The sequence below is a fragment of the Felis catus genome, chromosome C1 (assembly GCF_018350175.1).
Source record: "Felis catus isolate Fca126 chromosome C1, F.catus_Fca126_mat1.0, whole genome shotgun sequence".
Taxonomy (NCBI): Eukaryota; Metazoa; Chordata; class Mammalia; order Carnivora; family Felidae; genus Felis; species Felis catus.
Genome location: NC_058375.1, coordinates 72,159,399 through 72,178,180, shown reverse-complemented (window position 1 = coordinate 72,178,180; position 18,782 = coordinate 72,159,399). Strand labels below are relative to the sequence as shown.

The window sequence follows — 18,782 nt, the reverse complement described above, 5'->3', positions numbered from 1 at the left end:
AATAACGTTTTTGTTTTTATCCAAAAACCTGCATCAAAGTAGATATTCTGTAAAGTCGAAATAATGTTATAAATTTGGTACAAACCTTAGAAAGTTCCTAAGCCACTTTTCCCACGTGAAAGTGGGGATCAAGGCAGAAATGATATTGCGTTGTTGTGAAGATTACTTTGAGATGTTGGCTGCTTAGCACAGCACCTGGCACATAGCCAATCATTCTCAGTAAATACATATTATTCATATATTAGGAGTTGCAGCATTCAGGTCAACATCTTTTAGAATTGACTCAATATAAGAGTTTTTATTATTGTTTTAATCCTAGAGATTACTTCCTTAGAAAAAGGAGGAAATCTGTTTAAAACAAAAAGGTCTATATAGCTAGCAGTTGACTATATGTTATACAGTACTTTTATTTTTAAAATAATGGCTTGTTTCAGCCATTCGGTATTTCTTATACTTGTGGGAAGTAGCCTAAGTTCAATATTAGCTATACTCCCAACAGGCCACTTACCATTAGCCACATGGGGGCAGATACCTAATCATGCTAGTTTATATTTCTTTTAACATAAATTGGGTATTGAAAGAATATGAGGTTTGAGGAACTTGTGTACTTATGGTGTTATCAACTGTTATTTCTGTACAGTCACTCCCACATCTAGATACATTTTCGACCTTTCTCCCAAACTCCAAATCCTGGTTTATATCTATCTTCACCTACATATCTCATTAAATCTTAAACTGTTTAGACCTCATCACACCACATCTGTTTTTTCTGTGTGTGTGTGTGTGTGTGTGTGTGTGTGTGTGTGTGTGTGTGTGTGAAATATATATTAAATGGGTTATGTTCCTGGCATCTGGTAAGCAGTCAGCAAATGTTGATACTTACTCTGTGTTACTGGCACTGTCACTCTTGCAGTATATGAGACATAAGACCTTAGAGCCATCTTTTACTTCTTCCTTGCCACCCTGTTTTACATGGTTGCCTCCATAACGAGTCTCCTCTATGTTCTCTCTTCTCCATTTTTCTGGGTTGACTGTATCCGTATCTGCAGCGGAGCCTATCCTTTCCCACCAACTAGATGTGATTTCCTTATCCTTTAAGCCTCAAAAAATATGTTGTGCTTCTCATAATTTCCTGCAATCATGTTTTATTTTTTTCCCAATACAGTTTATCCTATTCAATGATACATTCTTTTGAAGACAATGACTATATTAGGCATCTTCCTGTTCACATTTCCTGCAGTGCTTAGTCAGTGACTTTCCTGTAGTATGAATTCAGTGTAAATTTTCTTAATAAGTAGTGTGTTAATTCACGTAAATATATGTGTGCTTCTATTTGCTAGATGTTGCTACCACTTTAATACCCAAAAGGAGGACTGAGACAACTTTTTCTGAAATGGCCAAAGAGTAAATGTTTTTGGCATGGTGAGCCATACTGTCATAATTGTCAACTCTGCTATTATAGCCCATAAACAGCTATAGATAATACATAAATCAATGGTATGGCTTGTGTTCCAGTAAGACTTTGTGCACAAAAAACAGACAGTGGGCTGGATTTGACCTGCTGACCATAGTTTTCCAATCTCTGCTCTAAAGGATTTTTATTGGTCATTTGTGACAATATCATTTAGTTAGCTGAGGGCTTCAATTCTCAATATGTAAAATGAGAGCAACAGAAAAAGAGATTATAATAACTCCCAGTATAATTTAAAGTTCCTTCTGAGAAAGCAGTACCTGCTCAGAAGACAGGCTTTTTGATAAATGAACTTGACCTAAAGTATCCTCGAGTCCCTTCCATGTGCCGGCAACAGTATGATACACAGGCCTCTAAAAGACTAGCCCTCAAGGAGCTCACAGTCTAGGAGAGAAAGTAGATATGTGGTAAATGCTACAGTAGATCTGCATTTAGTTCTATACTAAATGTACCAGGCATAACAGGTACCTGGAAAGGCCTGGACATTTTACATAGACACTCCAGACTTGTCCTATTTTTATGGAAGCACACCCCCAATTGCCATCACTCTGCTTCCAAAGATTGGCACATGAAGTCGAGACTTTAGATTTTAAACCCAAGCCAAACTAAAGTATTATTTAAGTTTTGACTTAATGAACATCACAGAAGATTGTTACTCTTCTTGGGGATACTACCCTATTGTACATGCACAGATTCTGTTGTTTCATAGTGTACTGGTTGTATTTAATAATTTTTGGAACACCTCTTTCTTTCTTTCTTTCTTCCTTTTTTTTTTTGAAAAGCAACCAGCAAAAGTATGAGTTCTTTTTCTTGGATGATTTTATTTCCAGGCTGAGAGGATGTTTTTTAAATAAAAACTAAGATTACTTTCTTTGGATCTGTAACATGAAATGTTTTAAAAATCATTTACAGTGAAGTTAAAGAGGTAGGATACTTTTTTGTGTGTCACTTTAGAGAAATTGGTTTTGCCTGTGTGAAGGCCTCAAATGAGATCCACCTGACCTCTTTTACTAACACACAATTCCCAGAAAGCAAAGACCTTTTCTACCTGAGAGCAGACCTGATGTCCAGTTCATGTAACTCACTCAGATTCTGACTTCTTAGATTCTCAACTCGGTCTGCAGGATACCACCTCTCAGCCTTAGTTGATTCTAAGAGCCTGGTCTCTTGCCCAAATCTCCTCATAGCCCTGCCGCATCCCTCCTTGCTTTCCATATCCCTCCTTGCTGGCCCATATCCCTATTAGCCAGTATCCCTTCTTACCATAAACATTTCCCCAGCTGAGCATTTAACCTGTATTTCTTCTTTTCTCAGAACAGTGCTTCTCACATTTCAGTGTTCATCATAATCATTTGAGACAGTTGTTGGAAATATGAATTTCCAGCCTACCCTCATAGCCTCTGGTTTAGTCAGTCTCACATAGGACCCAGAAACCGGCATTTTTTTTTTTTTTTTTTTTTTTTTTTTTTTTTTTTTACATCCTCTGCCTCTTAAGTTATGCCTGTGATCATACTTTGAGAAACACTGGCAAGGGTGTAAACTCCTTGAGGACGTTTTGGTTCCCATACAGTATCTAGCATATTTTCTGTATAATAAGCATTTGGTAAGTGTTTATTCAGTTGGATTATTGAAGCTGTATAAAGAAATAAGTAATTTGATTTTAAGTTGGATTTATTGAAATCAGATTCTGACATCTTTAAAGATATTAATCTTTATCCTTTGCTTAATTGAACCAGAAGTAGAAAATTAAATTATCTTATTTCAGGCTTACAGAAAATAATTGGGAAATGTACTTTGAAGATACTCTACATAAGAAATTTATAGTATGTGGTTAAAAGCTGGGACTTTTAAAAATGTCCTGCTGTTAGGAAACTGAAGATCTTGGAAGTTAACATTATTTTGAGAATAATGGCACAGAATTAAATACATTATCAGAGAACATTAAAGGGATTCCAGCATGTCTGAGAACAGCATCAGCTGCTTTCAGATGTCCTGTGAAAATTGCAGGCTCCATTGCTGCCTTTTAGTTAGATCCCTTGAAAGTAACTGTGATGTTAGTAAATAACAGCAGCGGGCTCTCTAGATGGGATCACTTAAATTTTTTCCTTTTCCTTTTCAAATTCGATTCTATTAATGAGTACTGCAGAGACAAGTGGGGTAAATTACTTAATCTAAGAATCAGTAGTAAACAAATTTGCATGTAGTAGAAGACGCCGTCGTCCATGCTTGCCCATCACATCAAGAGATGCATTTCCAGTAAAATTTTACTTCAATTGTTGTATGCTTGTGTTTTGACCAATTTTATACTAATTGTCAAAAATTACTCCATCCAGAAGAAATTGTAACATTTAAAGCATTAAAGTCACAGGTAATAAAATTAAATTTTTAGCTTACATACACATTTTTGATACAGAAAAGTATGAATGGGTAATCAATAAAAGATTTTTAAACACAAATGTATTATTGAGGATAAAATTCTTTGGAGAACTGGAGTGGAAATACAAGTTCAAGGAGAAGAAACCATATAAGATCTGACTGTTGAGGAAGAACTTGTTCATATTATTTTTTAAATGGATGATACTGATACCACATTGCTATGATATTTCGATTTGAGTGAATTTACTTAGGAGTGATGTAACATTTTCATTTTAAATCATCAGTTTTTCCACCACACGATAAATTCTGTTCTTTTATTTAAACTTGTGAATAAAGATTTTAAATGAAGTTTTAGATGTCTATTTAAAAATATAAAAAAGTATCCTTGTTTTCCAAAACTATTTTAGGTCATAATATAAGCAAAAAAGTGTGAAGATCCTGAATAAGTTTTCCCAAACACAAAAAAATGTTTGCTGCAAGGGTGAGTTAAAATCAAGGTTAAATCTAGAGGCAAAAAGACATCTTTAGGAAGCATAGTATTTCTAACAACCTCTTAATGAGTGCCTCCTACTGTTTTTTAGTGCTTTGGTAAGCATTTTGTATACATTATACGTATACGTTATGTTATTCATGCATTATAGGTTTTACACATATTATAATTTTACAGAGAGTGCTGCCTGCAGCTTTGTAACCACCAAATGGTGATACCTAAATCCAAACCCAGGCCTGCTTATCTCCAGTGCATTGGTATGTTCTCTGCAATATAGCACATGCCATAAATGGACATCAACCATGTTCTTAGATTATGTAAAACCACCCCAGTTCTTTGTTATACCTTTCTGGGATTGTTGATTATTTTTCATAGAGTCATGATCAAGATGAGTATGTGCTCAAAATGGTCACATTTTGGTCACAGTTTGGATATAGACTCGAGAACAAAGGAAGCAAGAGATCATTTGAAGACTGGAAAGTGTTAGAATCAACCTGAAGAATGTCCATACATAATAAAGGAAATACATAGAGCACTAAATATTTTTATCAGAGAAGATATGTCCAGTGGGCTTTGTGTGGCATCCTGCTTGAAGCAGTTTTATGGTAAGAACTGTAGTTAGCTGTAGGAAAGCTGATGCTTACCTGGTTGCCACAGCTGGGTTAGTGTTTACAGGACAGATGCAAGCACAGCTATCCAAGTTTCAGTAGCTCTGACCCTGAGAATTTTAATTTGAGAGGTTGTACTGAAGAGTAGATCCAAAGTGATATGATGGTCAGTTCTTAGCAGATTGTAAGTCTGCAGTTCCCGTAGTGATGATCTCATTTCAAATATATACTGTATTGATTGTTGAAGAATTATGGGAATTATGTGAAACATAAAATGAGAATTTTCTCTAAAAGCTTTGGAAGTATATTTTAATTCTCAGTGTTAATCTAAATTTATACATTCTAGTTATATGGTAATTGGTAACCAACTTTATATACTCTTCGGAGGGAATAACTTGATTAGTTGAAATTTCTAGGTGATTTCAGATATTTCATATTAGCCAAAGAGCTTCAGCCTCCCCTCTAACCAAACCTCTCTCTCCTTTTTTAAAATTTTTAAAAATTTATTTTATTTTGAGAGAGAGAGAGAGTGAAAGCGAGCCAGGGAGAGGGGCAGCGGGAGAGAGGAATCTTAAGCAAGCTATATGTTCCGTGCAGAGCCCAATGCAGGGCTTGATCCCATGACCCTGGGATCGTGACCTGAGCCAAAATCAAGAGTTGGACGCTCAACTGACTGAGCCACCCAGGTGCCTAATTTTTTTTATAAGTACCAAAACTATGAATTCTATATATATTCCCATATCTATTCTCCACTCAGTCCTGTGAACACCCAGCTTATTCGTGACTCTACCTTGTACATTACTTTCTTCCTGGGAAGCCTTCATCCTTCACCTCGAGTGAATACCTAATAGTTCACCACTATTTTCCCAGTGCCTTGAACAGTATCTGGTATATGGCAGACCCTCAGTAAATAGGTATTGAGTGACAAATAAGTGAACAAGCAAACAGTAGAGTGAAGGAACTCAAGATCTGCTTTATGCATTTCCGTATGTGACCCTCTGCAAGATACTTAATTTCTCAGGGCTTCATTGCCCTTAGCTGAAAGACCAAAGGAAAAAAAAAAGTGGAGTAAGTTCTTGCCAACTCTAAAGTAATATAATTCTGTGGTATAGTTAATTCATGAACTATTTAACCTTTAAGCAAAAGTTTCTCTGAAGAAGATGGTCACAATATTTTGCAAAGTGTTACTTCCTAGTAAAAATTGAAGATTAAGAGTCTGTACTACTCATACTCTTACATTCAACTTAGTACCAGATGAAATATGTCTTGTTAACAAGAGTAAGGCTAATTAAAATTCCCTGTGTTAATTAGGAAAAAAATCCCTGAAGGAGGAGGGATTTTAAGAACCAGATAAAAACGGGTAGCTAGGGTTAGCAAATGAAGTGCCTAGATATCAAAGGCACTGTGCAGCCTGTAAGAGCATCTTCAGGTGGATAAGGAACAAAGAATGTTTTTTTGAGTGTCTGCTTAGCTTTAGATTTCTATCATGACACTTTCCCATTGAAATGTGATCATTGTTTCTTTGGTGCCCTCAACAAACTGGGTTTTATTTCTATGACCTTTTGTTATCTAGCAGACTACCTGTATGTGGTAAACAATAAATATTTGAGGAATTAATTGATGAATAAGTGCTTACAGCGTTTCCACATGTATTACTAATTGTAATAGTATGTATCCTATCTACAAGATAGTAAGCTTAATAAGCTCTGAGAAATTGACCTACATAAAGAAACCAGTTTATACTTACAAAGCCTGAATTTGGACTTGGGTCTGTTTGTCTCTACAAGTTCATACTTCTCCTACTAACTAGTCTTGTCATAGATCATGAACATAATTCCTAAGTGTGTCATATCCCTGCTAGAGGTGCTATATAAAATCTTTGTGGAGTATAAAAAGTTATTACTGATACTAGTTTGGGCACGTTCCACTTTAGAAACATTTTCAGCTGTTAAATTCACTTATTTAATCTTTACAAGCTAGATAACTTTTCCATCGTACTGATGAAGAAAGCTGAGCATCCTTAAGGAGTTACAGATCTTAAGGACCTTAAGAGCCTTAAGGATCTTAGGATTGGAGCCCAAGCCTCTGGATTTAAAAGTAATTGAGCTTCCAGTAAGGATCAGAAAAGACTGAACAAATGGCATCTAGAACAAGTAAGAGCCTTGTAAGACCCTCCTTAAGTTTTAAAATGTGTAATTGGTCACTTTATTTTACCACATCCCATAGCTGTCATACCATGGATAGACTAGAATCATTTACCACTGCAGTTCTGAACTATTGAGCTTTCTGAATGAGGAGGCATATGTCTACACTTGCAGAATTATAAAGCTGGAGTCATCTTGGTGATCACCTCATCCGGTGACTTTATTTTTTAGTGGAAAAAGGTCTGTCACTTAGGGACTACTAGGAGATTGTTAAATTTGGAAAGTATTCATGCTTAGTTTCAGTATTTTGTAGGAGGAGAAAGGGAGATAATGTAAGGTGTGTCAGTGATCAGATGGGAAATAAAATCGTTTAGAACTTTTTTTTAAATTCTGTCTCCTTTTGAGTTATGAGAAATTGTTTTTTAATCCTAATTTGTAGATAAAGTGGAGGAAGAAGTTTGAGAACTTGGCCAGTTTCTTTGAAAGTTAGTAACAGAGCCAAGATTAAAAGCATACCCTTGAATATCAAGACAACTTTTATTTATATAATGTCAATCACTGTAACACCTGTTTAGCCTACTGAGCCATGCTGGCCTTATAGTGCCCCTGTGAAGCTGCCTGTACAGGGTCAGCTACCAGGCCTGTGAGGGTAAGCAAGTGAAATAACAAGAGGAAATGTCTCAGAGAGTCCCTAAGGGTAAGAAAAAAAAAAGACAAATGTTGGTGTCTTAATCCTTCCAAACCTAAGTAGTTTGTCTTATGGTAGCAGAGCCGTTCTACTAATGGGAACTCCAGAGTTTGAGAAGATTTCAAAACGATAAAGCTGTCCCTTAGGATTCAATAGCTTAATGGCTTGCAAAAGAGCTAAAGACTGAATGTTATAGGCAGTGCCAAGCTGGACTCTACACCTTGCCTAAAGATAATAGAAATAGAAACATTCAAAGTACTTTTAGCCTCCTGGAAGTAAATGCGATCTAAAACAATGGTTTGAAAGTTGTAAGGCTATGTTTAAAATGTAAAATGCATTAGAAGGGAAATAGGCGGTTCTGTGCTTACAGAATAAGTGCCATTCTTTGTTACTCAGAAAAAAACTGTTCTGAACTTTTGTTTCCATGAGAATGTGTTTTATTTTAGGTAAATATAAACATAAAGTTTTGTTTATGGCTTAAGTAAGTGAGCTAACAGTTTTCAAGTGCGGAAACTGGGGGTCAAAGAAGTAAAGTAACTTGTCTAGAATCACAGAGCAGTAAGTGATGGTGCCAGGACTGGAATTCAAGTGTTAGACCCAGACCCAAACAGCCACTAAAAGTTGCTGTTTCGTTTCATGCAGATCACAAAATGTTACCCCATATGTGTTTGATAGCTTTTCTTTATAAACAGTTCACATAATTTACTTTTTAATCACGGGCAAACAGTAGACTAAGAGTAACCACCAGTAGTAGAAAAATCACAGAAGTTCAGAATTTCAGCTAAAAAGATTGTCTAGTGAAGTCCAACCTCTTTAACAGACTGGAAAGCTGAGGCCTCAAAGCTTACTGACACTCAATAGCAATATTGCTGTGATTAGAAGTTTGCGACATTTTAGGGTAAACACTAAGGAAAATTCAGTGATTCTAATCAGAACCATCAACATACCAGATTTTCACTGTATTTGAATAAAATATTTTAAAAATAATTTATTATAAGTTCTTAGAAATCTTTGTGCATGCTAAGTACTTTGTAAAAGAAAGTAAAGTGCCTATTCCACACATAAAAGAGGGACCAAAATTTTTTTTAACTAAACAAGTAATCATTGTAGTTTTAAGATTGAAGTAGTGTATAACTTATTACATGGTGATTTTTAAGTATCGCTAGGTGTTCCTGTGCTGGGAATGTATTTTATACTGTGTCAGCAAGATTATTAGGCTGTAGCTACCATGTGGCTTTTGAAGAATTTTTTTTTTTTTTTTTTATCTTTGGAAATCTAGAAAAACCTAATGGGATTACACAGATTACCTAAAACGTTAAGTATACAATGAAAATTATTTCTCAAAAACTGAAATAAGTAGAAAACATTCCCATATTTGTGAAATGTCTCTTAATAGAAGTCTTAGGATTCAGTTTAAAATACACAGAAGATAAGTCACTGCAAGCGTTTGTAGGCTACTACTTGAAAGTTTCCTATTTGAACATTCAAGTCATATTTTCTCCTTAGAAAATTTTGGTTATATCCATTTTATATTTTACTTTAAAAGTTAATCTTACACTTTGATATCTAATTCAATCTCATTTTTCTCTTATATATAATTACTGCTAACTTTTAAAAGAACACTGCTTATTTCAAAGGGAAATAATGTTTAAAAGATGTGAAGCATTTAATCCTTGAATGCTGGAACCACTTTTAAAGTATCATAAGCACATCTGTGTTACATTACACAGGGAAAAGAATGTGTGCGTTCCGTGGCCTATGGGCACTAGGGTGGCTGGTTTAGGAAAACTGAGTAAGTTGGGGGTTTTTTTTTTCAACATAAAAAATTTTCTGTAATTCTGAAACAAAGAATTGAATTCCAGGGGTGGGGCATGTGGTCATGCAAACATAAGTAATGTTTTGGTTTTACAGTTGTTCTGTCACTTGTCACCTTCTGAAAAAGAAATCAGAGCATTTTGATAATAAGCCCTTCCATTTTCCCTTATTTGAAAACTATTCCATGGGACAGACTTGCAGAGGAATCATGCACTGCGTGTCTCTCTTAGTCAGCTGCGAGTTATGGTGCAAATAATTTATTACTAACTAGGAAATACCAAAGTTTGTGAATGATTTACTCTTCACAGATTCAAATGTATTCCATGGATCACTTCATTCTTGATCACTTGTACTCCATCCAATGTGTTTTCTTGAGTGGGACAGAAAAGGATGGACTTACAGCTGTCAGGCTGGGTATCGCCTAGGATGTGTGTTTTGCATGTGAATATCATCTGGCATTGGTGGAGATGAAAGAAAAAAGGTTGGAGAACTTCTGCGCTACACTGGTGGACATGTTCTCAACTTTTTCCTCTTTAACGTGACAGTATTCACATGCCAACACATTCCCATAGGCAACTGCTACCCAAGAAAGCAAGCAAGGGGGAGAATGTTAGGGGAATGCATCTTTGATCAACTAAAAACAGTTTTTTTAAGTAATGGCTTGAGAGTTGCACACCATAAAGAATATTAGCATCTGATTAATTACCTGTGGCACATTTGACAGCTGTGTCATGTTACCATGACTGATAAACTCCGTATTTCTTAAATTTTGTGCTTTAGGCTCATCCAGAAACTTAAACTTGGTTTTTTGTTTTGTTGTTGTTTTTTTTAATTTGAAGATAAAGGAAGGCCAAATTTAATTGTATGGTAATGTAAATTTCTGGGAACGATTTATAATTAGAATGAGCTTGTTACAAAAGTATTTGTAGTCAGTTATTTTAACACCACATATTACTGAAAATTATCATGGGATAGGGTTTTTTTTGTTTTTTGTTTTTCCTTTAAAGGTCAAACTAAAGATATTTGAGGAATTTGAATTTTTAGCTAGTCATTCTTTTGTCCAAGAAGAATTCATCACACATTAAACATAGATATTACATAAAAGTTAGTTTTACTCTTTGTGATATGAAAATGACTTGTTCTAAAGCTTTCCTAATGTCATACTTGATACACTCTTGATTTTATTTTAGAACCTGTATAGTAATAGCTCTTTTACCTGGTTTTCTTAGAGATGTTATAAGGAAATAACTATTAATGTCATTAACATTTAAAAATTTTCTAATGGAAGGGACTCTATTTTATTTATGGGTAACTTTGAATATTAAGGGTGTTTTTTATTTTTGTTTTTGTTTTTGTTTTTATTATAAGATATTACGAACTGGATCCTTATAAAAGTCTCCGTGACAATTTGAGGAACAAAGTGATCATTGAGTATCCAACATTACATGTGGTATTAAAAGAATCCAGTAATGACATGGAAGTTCTTCACCAAGGTAAGTGGGCATCTGTTTGTCCCTGTAACACTTAGAGTAACTCTAGGGAACCCGAGCACTTACGTGACTGTCGTTATTTCTTCGTATATGTGTTTTGCCACTGTATTTACACACTTAACTGAATTTGCTCTATAGCTACAGTTAATTCTGTAAGGAACCAAATGAATGCTGATTCTGTCGTGTTTGAGAGCACATAAGCTTGTCACAATCAATTTAAGATGAATATGTTTGAATGGCTGTAAAAGGACATTCTTTGCCTTCTTGGAGTTCTGTGTGTTTTTGTCTTTTTTTTTTTTTTGAGCTAATAGTCTTTAACAGTCTGTCCAATAACAAATAAATTTATTCTCTAGTAAAAACTCTCTCTTTAGGGATTCCTAAAATGAGGGATTGTAAAACATTTTTAGTATCCTACGTTATAGAAAGGGATATATTTGAAAGAACATCATGTTAAAATTTGGACTGTGTTTAAATAAGCTAGTGCCGTTGCCTTGACCTTTATCTTTTTTAAAACCCCCTGGTTTTATTTTCTTTGATTTTGTTTCTTTGTCATTTTCGTGATTCTTTAAAAGTAGATACTGACCTTCTTTGGTGAGTAGTGGAGTTGGGAGGAAGTATGAAAACTGGAAATAGTACGTGTAAAAATTTAGTATATAAAATGACTTACCCATGTTTGCAACTGCTGATTAAAGTAAGCTGTTTGTGTTGCCAAATACACCTCCAGAAAAAGGATGAATAAAATTCAGAAATTACTTTTAAAAAGGGAGAGAGGTTACTCAGCTTAAACCATTAGATACCACTTTCAGCTAAGAATTACAGTTACAGGACAAGTTTCATTGTAACAGTCTCCAGAGGACCATTGAATCCTTGGATTGGATTGAAATCTATTTTTTAAATAAAATTATTTGAAATATATGGTTTAGATTTATTGTTCTGCCAGCATCATAGGCTGTACTAGGCAGTAACCTTTGTTTTAAGGTGTTCTCTTACATGTGTATAATAGGTTTTTTTTCTTGGCAAAAGATGAATAGCAGAGTTTTTATTTTTCGAAGTGGGCAAAACTTTGTCAGCGTCACAATTTGACTTAGATTTTTAGCTAGCAAACATGAAGTTTCTGATAATCACTTATGGGCCTCTAAATCCTTAGGTTAACTCTTGGCTTTATGTCTTTCACAATTTGAATGAAAATATCCAATTTTATTTTCTCAAATTAAATTAGAAGTGTGTTGTAAATGGCCAGTTTCGCTTTTTTTTTTTAAGCTGTGTAAAATCTTACTTTTTCCTTAATATAATTCACATAGCTCTCTAAATGCTGGTTTCAGGGAAAGATGTTTGGTAATGTGGGTTACTAGCCAGGGCAAACATGTCTGTGTAAATAAACATAGCACACACAGCCCCTCTTTCACCTTGTTTAGGAATGCACACTGAGGAAGCCTTCCTGTAATGAAGCAAAAAGAAAAGGCTACTTTTGTAGTATATTTGGAACCTGATTAAGTAAAATTTGCTATTTTGGGGGAGGGGGGTATGTGATATTTGACTTATTTACAGGAAAAAAAGTGACTGGTGCTTTCAGGATAGAAGATCATTTAGAGCTGCTGTAGCAAAAAACTTAGTCTGACAGGATTTGAAGGACCATACCACTGTTGTCACATCAGAAATACACACACTTTAAAAATAATGCCAGGTCTTTCGTACGTACATATCTTTGTGTGAGCACTTAACATATCTGATTCTTTGTACATTCTCAACAGCTTTGGATGTTCGGCAGGGTGGTCCCTTAATGCTGGAGGAGGGTTATATAAGAACAGGGCATTTTCTTTGGAGAGCCTTGAAATTCTTTCTCTCTCTGGAGGAAAAAATGTTGGATTTTGATCTTGAGTTCAGAGCACAAGGTGTCTCTCTTCTAGTTTGGGAAAAATGTGTTTCTGGGCTGGGATTCAGTGGTTTTCACACTTGATCATTGTTATAATGTTTGTTACGGTTGTAGATTGCCATAATTTTTTTTTCAAAAGTCTGCCAGTATTGATGGGCAAGAGGCAAGTTTTGTTTGTTTGCTTTCTGCTTTTTAAGGAACGTAAAAGGTTGACTGTAAAAGGTTGAGCGGTTAAGGTAGCCCAGTAGATTGGGAATGTGGTGTGCTTGGTCACCATCTTTATCAGTCCAGCGGGAAGTGCTCAGAATGGTGTTTCTTACTTCACAGATCCCTATTTGCCAACGTAAGTTAGTAGATTTAAATGACTTAATAAGAACATGCTGCATTTCAGTCTTAGGAAAAAAGAATGGAGTGCTATTAAAAGAAGAAAACAGGCAACTTCAAGAAAGCAAAGGAAGAGTTTTCCCCGAATTGCAATGCCAAATACTACAAAGCTCCATTAATTTAAAAATATCAGCAAAACATATTTCTCTGTTGTTCTAAGATAACTCAAAATTAGAAAACGTCTCTGCCTTTAGGAAGGAATCCAAACCAAGATTGATGACTTGAATTAGTGAAAATACATAGCACAGCAGCTACTCATGCATCAGTCCCTTGTTGGGCCAATAAATCCTTTCATCCATTCTCCTCCCCTCATTCCTCCTTCCCCCACCCACCCACCCCCACTTTTTCTTCTTCTCTTTCACTGTGTGTGTGATACAGTGGGGTAAGGAGATGAGAATGGATCTCAGGCACACGAACAGACATCTAAACTTTACAGGGCAAGAGTTGCTATAATAAAATTTGTATAAATTGCAAAGAAAGCCAGAGAAGAAACAACTGACTTGTATTATCATGGAGACACTTGAAAGGACTCTGCTGGAGTTTGTAAATTTCCACAAGCATCAGGACCACATCTTGGATGGAAGCTGTCTCAATGTTTTATTTATAAAAAGGATTCAGGAGACATCATCTTGGTTGCTGGGACAATCTGAAATCTAGGTAACATCGGCAAACCCCAAGGAACTCGGCGATTGAATATGAGGCAAGATCTAGGTTTATGATTCCAGCATCACCTCCTATTAAGCTGTGGGCCCTTGAGCATTCACTTTACCTCTGAGCTTTATTTCCCTTATCTTTTTAATAGAAATAAATGGCTGTAAGCCTGAAGCAAAATAATCAGTATTTTAACCTTAACTTTCATAGTGTTTTAATATAGGATTTCCATTTAGCTTCACTGTGCAATGAAATAGAGCTGTTATTCTGGTTCCCATTTTGCAGATTGCAAAACAAAAAGAGTGACCTGCATTCATACTGATTCAGCAGACAGGCTATGCTGGGAGGTAAACGTAAGGGGGAAAGATCTAGTTTCTGTCCGTAAGGAATTTCAGCTTAGTAAGTGAATCATAGTCTTGCTGTAGTAAGGACAGCTCCTTTAAAGGAACTCCATTTCTGCTGTATGCTATCTTTCCTGTCAAAGGAAGGAGAAGGCGATTAGCTAGTCTTCTCTCAGCCTGCATTCACTCAGCATATACTGACCCTCAATTTTAAGTTAAAAAAAAAAATTATGGAAAAATTTATTCCAACCACACTTAGCCAGCCTATGTGATAATAGTGATCTTTTCAGTGGTACCAATATGGGATCATAACCACACTGTGAAGTGACCATTCCCAAGTCTTCCACAGAGTCAGGAAGCATGTTGCCTCACAAAATATAATTGCCACTCTCAGACATCGTCTCTTTATTGTGGCCAGAACTGTATCTCCCGGCTGCCTGGAACATGACATGGTTTGTCTGTCCCCATGAGCAGTGCTGTTGGTATGCATCAGAAGGAAGGAGAGAAGAAGGAAAAACAGTACAAGCTAAACAGAATCAGTATAAACACTTGACTATATGTTTACTTATTTTTTTCAGTGAAAAGTGAATCTACCAAGAACATTGGCAATGAAAATTGAGCACTTCTTCTGGAGGAAGAAGGAGAAAATTCCCAGACAATTGCAGAGGACTGTGCATTGACTAGCTGTTGGATGACTGGGATATTATCAGCGGGTGGTTGAAATTTTTTGTTTCTCTGAAAGTAATTAAACAATCTAAACTAAACTAAAAATCTAAACATTTTTTTTGAAAAAGATGTAGCCTCTTAGATTGACTTGTAAGGCCCTTATTCCTAAGAACTCTTTTTCTGCACCTGATCAGCATAGTGCTTATTTTAGTTAGGCCCAGGGTTTTAATATGCTTAATTCTGTAGGCTGAAAACTTTTTTGTTTGTTAGTTTGATGCAAGACCGGACCCAAGGATCACCTGTGTCTGCCGCAAAATTGGCATCCTTGTTAACGGAACCTCACTAAACATAAAGGCCGTGTGACACATCCTGTATCCACAGGAGAACTGATCCGTCAGTTGCCCATTTTTGTCTTTGGGATTCTTTGTAACTTATTCTCTTGACATGACTGAATGGATCTTTTACTTGGTTAGCATCCAGTAGAGTGTCACATGTACAGGATGAAAAAATACTGTTAACTACTATTTCTTCTATTCAGTTCAGAAAATCAGTGGCTCCTCATCGTTTGAACCATCGGTGCTTACGAATTTGGGTGTCCTTGTTTGCACAGTGAGCTGTGTCTTATTATGAATTCTGTGCCTTTCATCCTGTTCCCATTTCACTCTCCTCATTACCACACAGGGGTGTTATGATGAGCAGTTTTATGCTGTTTTGAAACATCTAGCAATAACTAAAGAAAAAAAAAACCACTTGGAACTCTTCAAAGTGTTATTGGAATGTATATGTGCATTTATGTATATACATGGCTTAATTTATACCTTATGGCAGCTCTGTATACATTATGATCTCACATATTGAAATTAAAGTTTCCTAGTTTTATTGGAATTTATACAGTTATGAAATTGCAATATGGCTATAAAAGAGTAAAAGATGATTACATCTGTGTTGCATCTGTGTATTTAATGGTTAAGAAAACAATGATAAAATTGGACATTGGTGAATTCATTTGTAGTTTATAATTGGAATAAGTTTTAGACCAAAAGGAAGCCAGAGACATTAATTAAAGAAGCTTGTGGAAAAAATAGAATAATGAGAGGATGAGCATAGGAGAACACAAATACGTGTAACTTGGGATCAAAACTGGAGAAGAGAATCCAAATACAATAACGCCACAAGACCTTTAGCCATAAAAGTAATAGTGGAAATATGATTCCTAGAAAATAAGGCCTTGAAATTTGAGAAATAGGTATACTTCCTCAATCAACTTCAGGAATCCTCCTGTGCAGTGAAAGGTTTGTGTAGAATTGTTTTTCACACTATTTCTGGGGAGACAACTAAATGGGATTTCACAGGACTCATATTTAATCTGTAAGTGAAATTTGTTTTCTCTAAAGAGGCAAGAAATAGGATGAACTGGGGGTGCTCAGTCAGTTAAACATCTGACTCTTGGTTTTGGCTCAGGTCATGATCTGACAGTTCGTGGGATTGAGCCTCACGTGGGGCTCTGCGCTGATAGCATGGAGCCTGCTTGGGATTCTCTTACTCCTCTCTCTCTGTCCCTTCTCTTACACACACACACACACACACACACACACACACACACACACTCACTCTCTCTCTCTCTCTCTCTCTCTCTCTCTCTCTCAAAATAAATAAACATTTCAAGTATTAAAAAAGAAGAAGAAGAAGAAACAGGATGAATTCAATCAAATGCATCACAGAATTGTTGCTGGGATAAGTAGGATAAAGTACACAACAGGAATGTGTGATCTGAATATCCGGATGGAGAGCAATTTCCTGACAGTGAAATCTGTGATGACATAGTCTCATTTCCAAGAAAAGTATTGAATTCCATCTCTTCTAGAATTTAAATTGAAAACTGGACAACCGAAGGATTTATCCCCTGTCCAGGGTACTTCTCCCCCCTGCCCAGGAAGAAATTGAAAGGGGGGAAAAAATCTACATGATGTAATTCATGCTTGCCATTTCTATAGTCTAGAATTCTATTAGATTTTTCAATTATAGACTGTTTCTTAGGAAAGAATTTAGTGTAGTTCCCGTAAATATAAGTATCCATTCATTTGATTAATATACATATTTATTCCCACAGGATTTACAACAAACATGTGTTAGTGAATAACCACGGCAGCTGCTTAGAGGGGGTGAAGTTGGAATAATTCACTGAGAGCCCTAGAAGTTCATAGTATTAAGACTTAATTTCTTTTTTTAGAGGGCCTCTCCGTTTGGATTCTTGACAAATTTGGATGAATAAACAAACTCCCTGACCCATGTTAAGTTCAACATCCTGCATTTTGTTCACAAATCACATTTTAAAAGTAGAAAAGCTTCACCTGGCCTTCTTTATTTTTTAAACAATGATTTCAAAGGCAAGGTAGGCCTTTCATAATTGCTAATTATTGTATATGGGATTAATAGCCATAAATTACAGTAAACAAAGCTTGCACCTGTTCATATTATAAATAGGAATTAAAGAAAGTTACTATAATAGATATTAAAGATTCCAAAGTGTAGTTGAGCCAATTTGTTTCCCTGTAGCAAGTAGTGCTATTCAGGTTTCACGGTGTATAATAAAATGTTAAAGGCGTAACTAATGCCAACAATTTCCTTTATACGTTTGGTTTAATTTGGTTGACGTATACAGTGTGTTCTACCTGATTTCATATTAGTCATTAAATTTTAAGTAAAGATACCCAGTCTGCTTTTATTTAATCATACACTACTATATTAAAATTTATTTTCAAGTGGATCTTGTACACTTTGATTTTTTAACCAGTCGTCTTTCAGTGTCAAGTAACAGAAACACAAGCTAGTGTAAGCATGAATGGCAACTTATTGGCTCATATACACGGAAGTCCAGGCATGACTTGGTCTAAACACCCTAAGAAGCCATCCTTCCATCTCCCATACTTAGCTCTGATTTGTTTTTTCCTGGGTTGGTTTTCTCTTTCAGGCAGACTTTCTCTTTGGGGAGGGAGGAGAGAATGGTAGACAGCACCCATGGGCAGTTTTGGCTTACATCATCATAACCAAAGCACGGCAGTGAGTTATGTAAAATTTGGGAAAGAACTTTGATTTTGCCCACATTGGGTTACATTCCATCCCTTAGCTGATGAGGAGAGGAGTTACCCCAAAGGAAGGGGAAATTATCAGAAAAAGGAGAAAGGGAGCAGGAGAGGAAAGACAGTTCCTGAGAATCCAAAACTAGCAGAGGTCCATTGTACCCTATTTGAGTTAAATAGCAAGAGGTTTCTGATTTGAAATAACATGAGTAAATTTCAAAACTAACCTGCAAACCCTCATTGGCTTTAACTAGAGATTTTAATTCCTGCTTGATGCCATTGCTGCTTTCAGTTGCCATGTTAGGCGTTGAAAAAATACTTTCCGTTTGTGTTTGACGTTATGTTGCTGCTGGTTTGATCACATGCACATAGCACCAGTCCGTTGCCATCACAGATTTGGCAACTTCCAGTGTTGTCAACATTTGAGAAATTTTGATATTGAAATTAGAGTTGAACGGGAGGAAAATACTTCAAAAAATGAATACTACTTAAAAAAAAATAGGCCCTTAGGGCACCTGGGTGGCTCAGTTAGTTAAGCATCTGACTTGGCTCAGGTCATGAACTCATGGTTCATGGGTTCAAGCCTTGTGTTGGACTCTGTGCTGACAGTTCGGAGCCTGGAGTCTGTTTTGGTTTCTGTGTCTCCCTCTCTGCCACTCCCCCACTCGTGTTCTGTCTCTCAAAAATGAATAAACATTAAAACAA

The 18,782-nt window shown here is 35.9% G+C and overlaps 1 protein-coding gene across 6 annotated transcripts in view; it reads left to right on the top strand.

Moving 5' to 3' along the window:
- Positions 1 to 18,782, top strand: part of ZNHIT6 (zinc finger HIT-type containing 6) — a 112,907-nt gene that overhangs the window by 42,811 nt on the left and 51,314 nt on the right. For 3 of the 6 annotated variants that reach the window (XM_011284895.4, XM_019837352.3, XR_002161022.3), the window contains exon 9: positions 10,961 to 11,085. In XM_011284895.4, coding sequence (XP_011283197.2) covers positions 10,961 to 11,085 — 125 coding nt within the window. Of the gene's footprint in view, positions 1 to 6,921; positions 7,099 to 10,960; positions 11,092 to 14,909; positions 15,941 to 18,782 lie in introns of those variants that run through there. The other 3 variants (XM_011284894.4, XR_006584461.1, XR_006584462.1) reach the window with 3 other exon arrangements.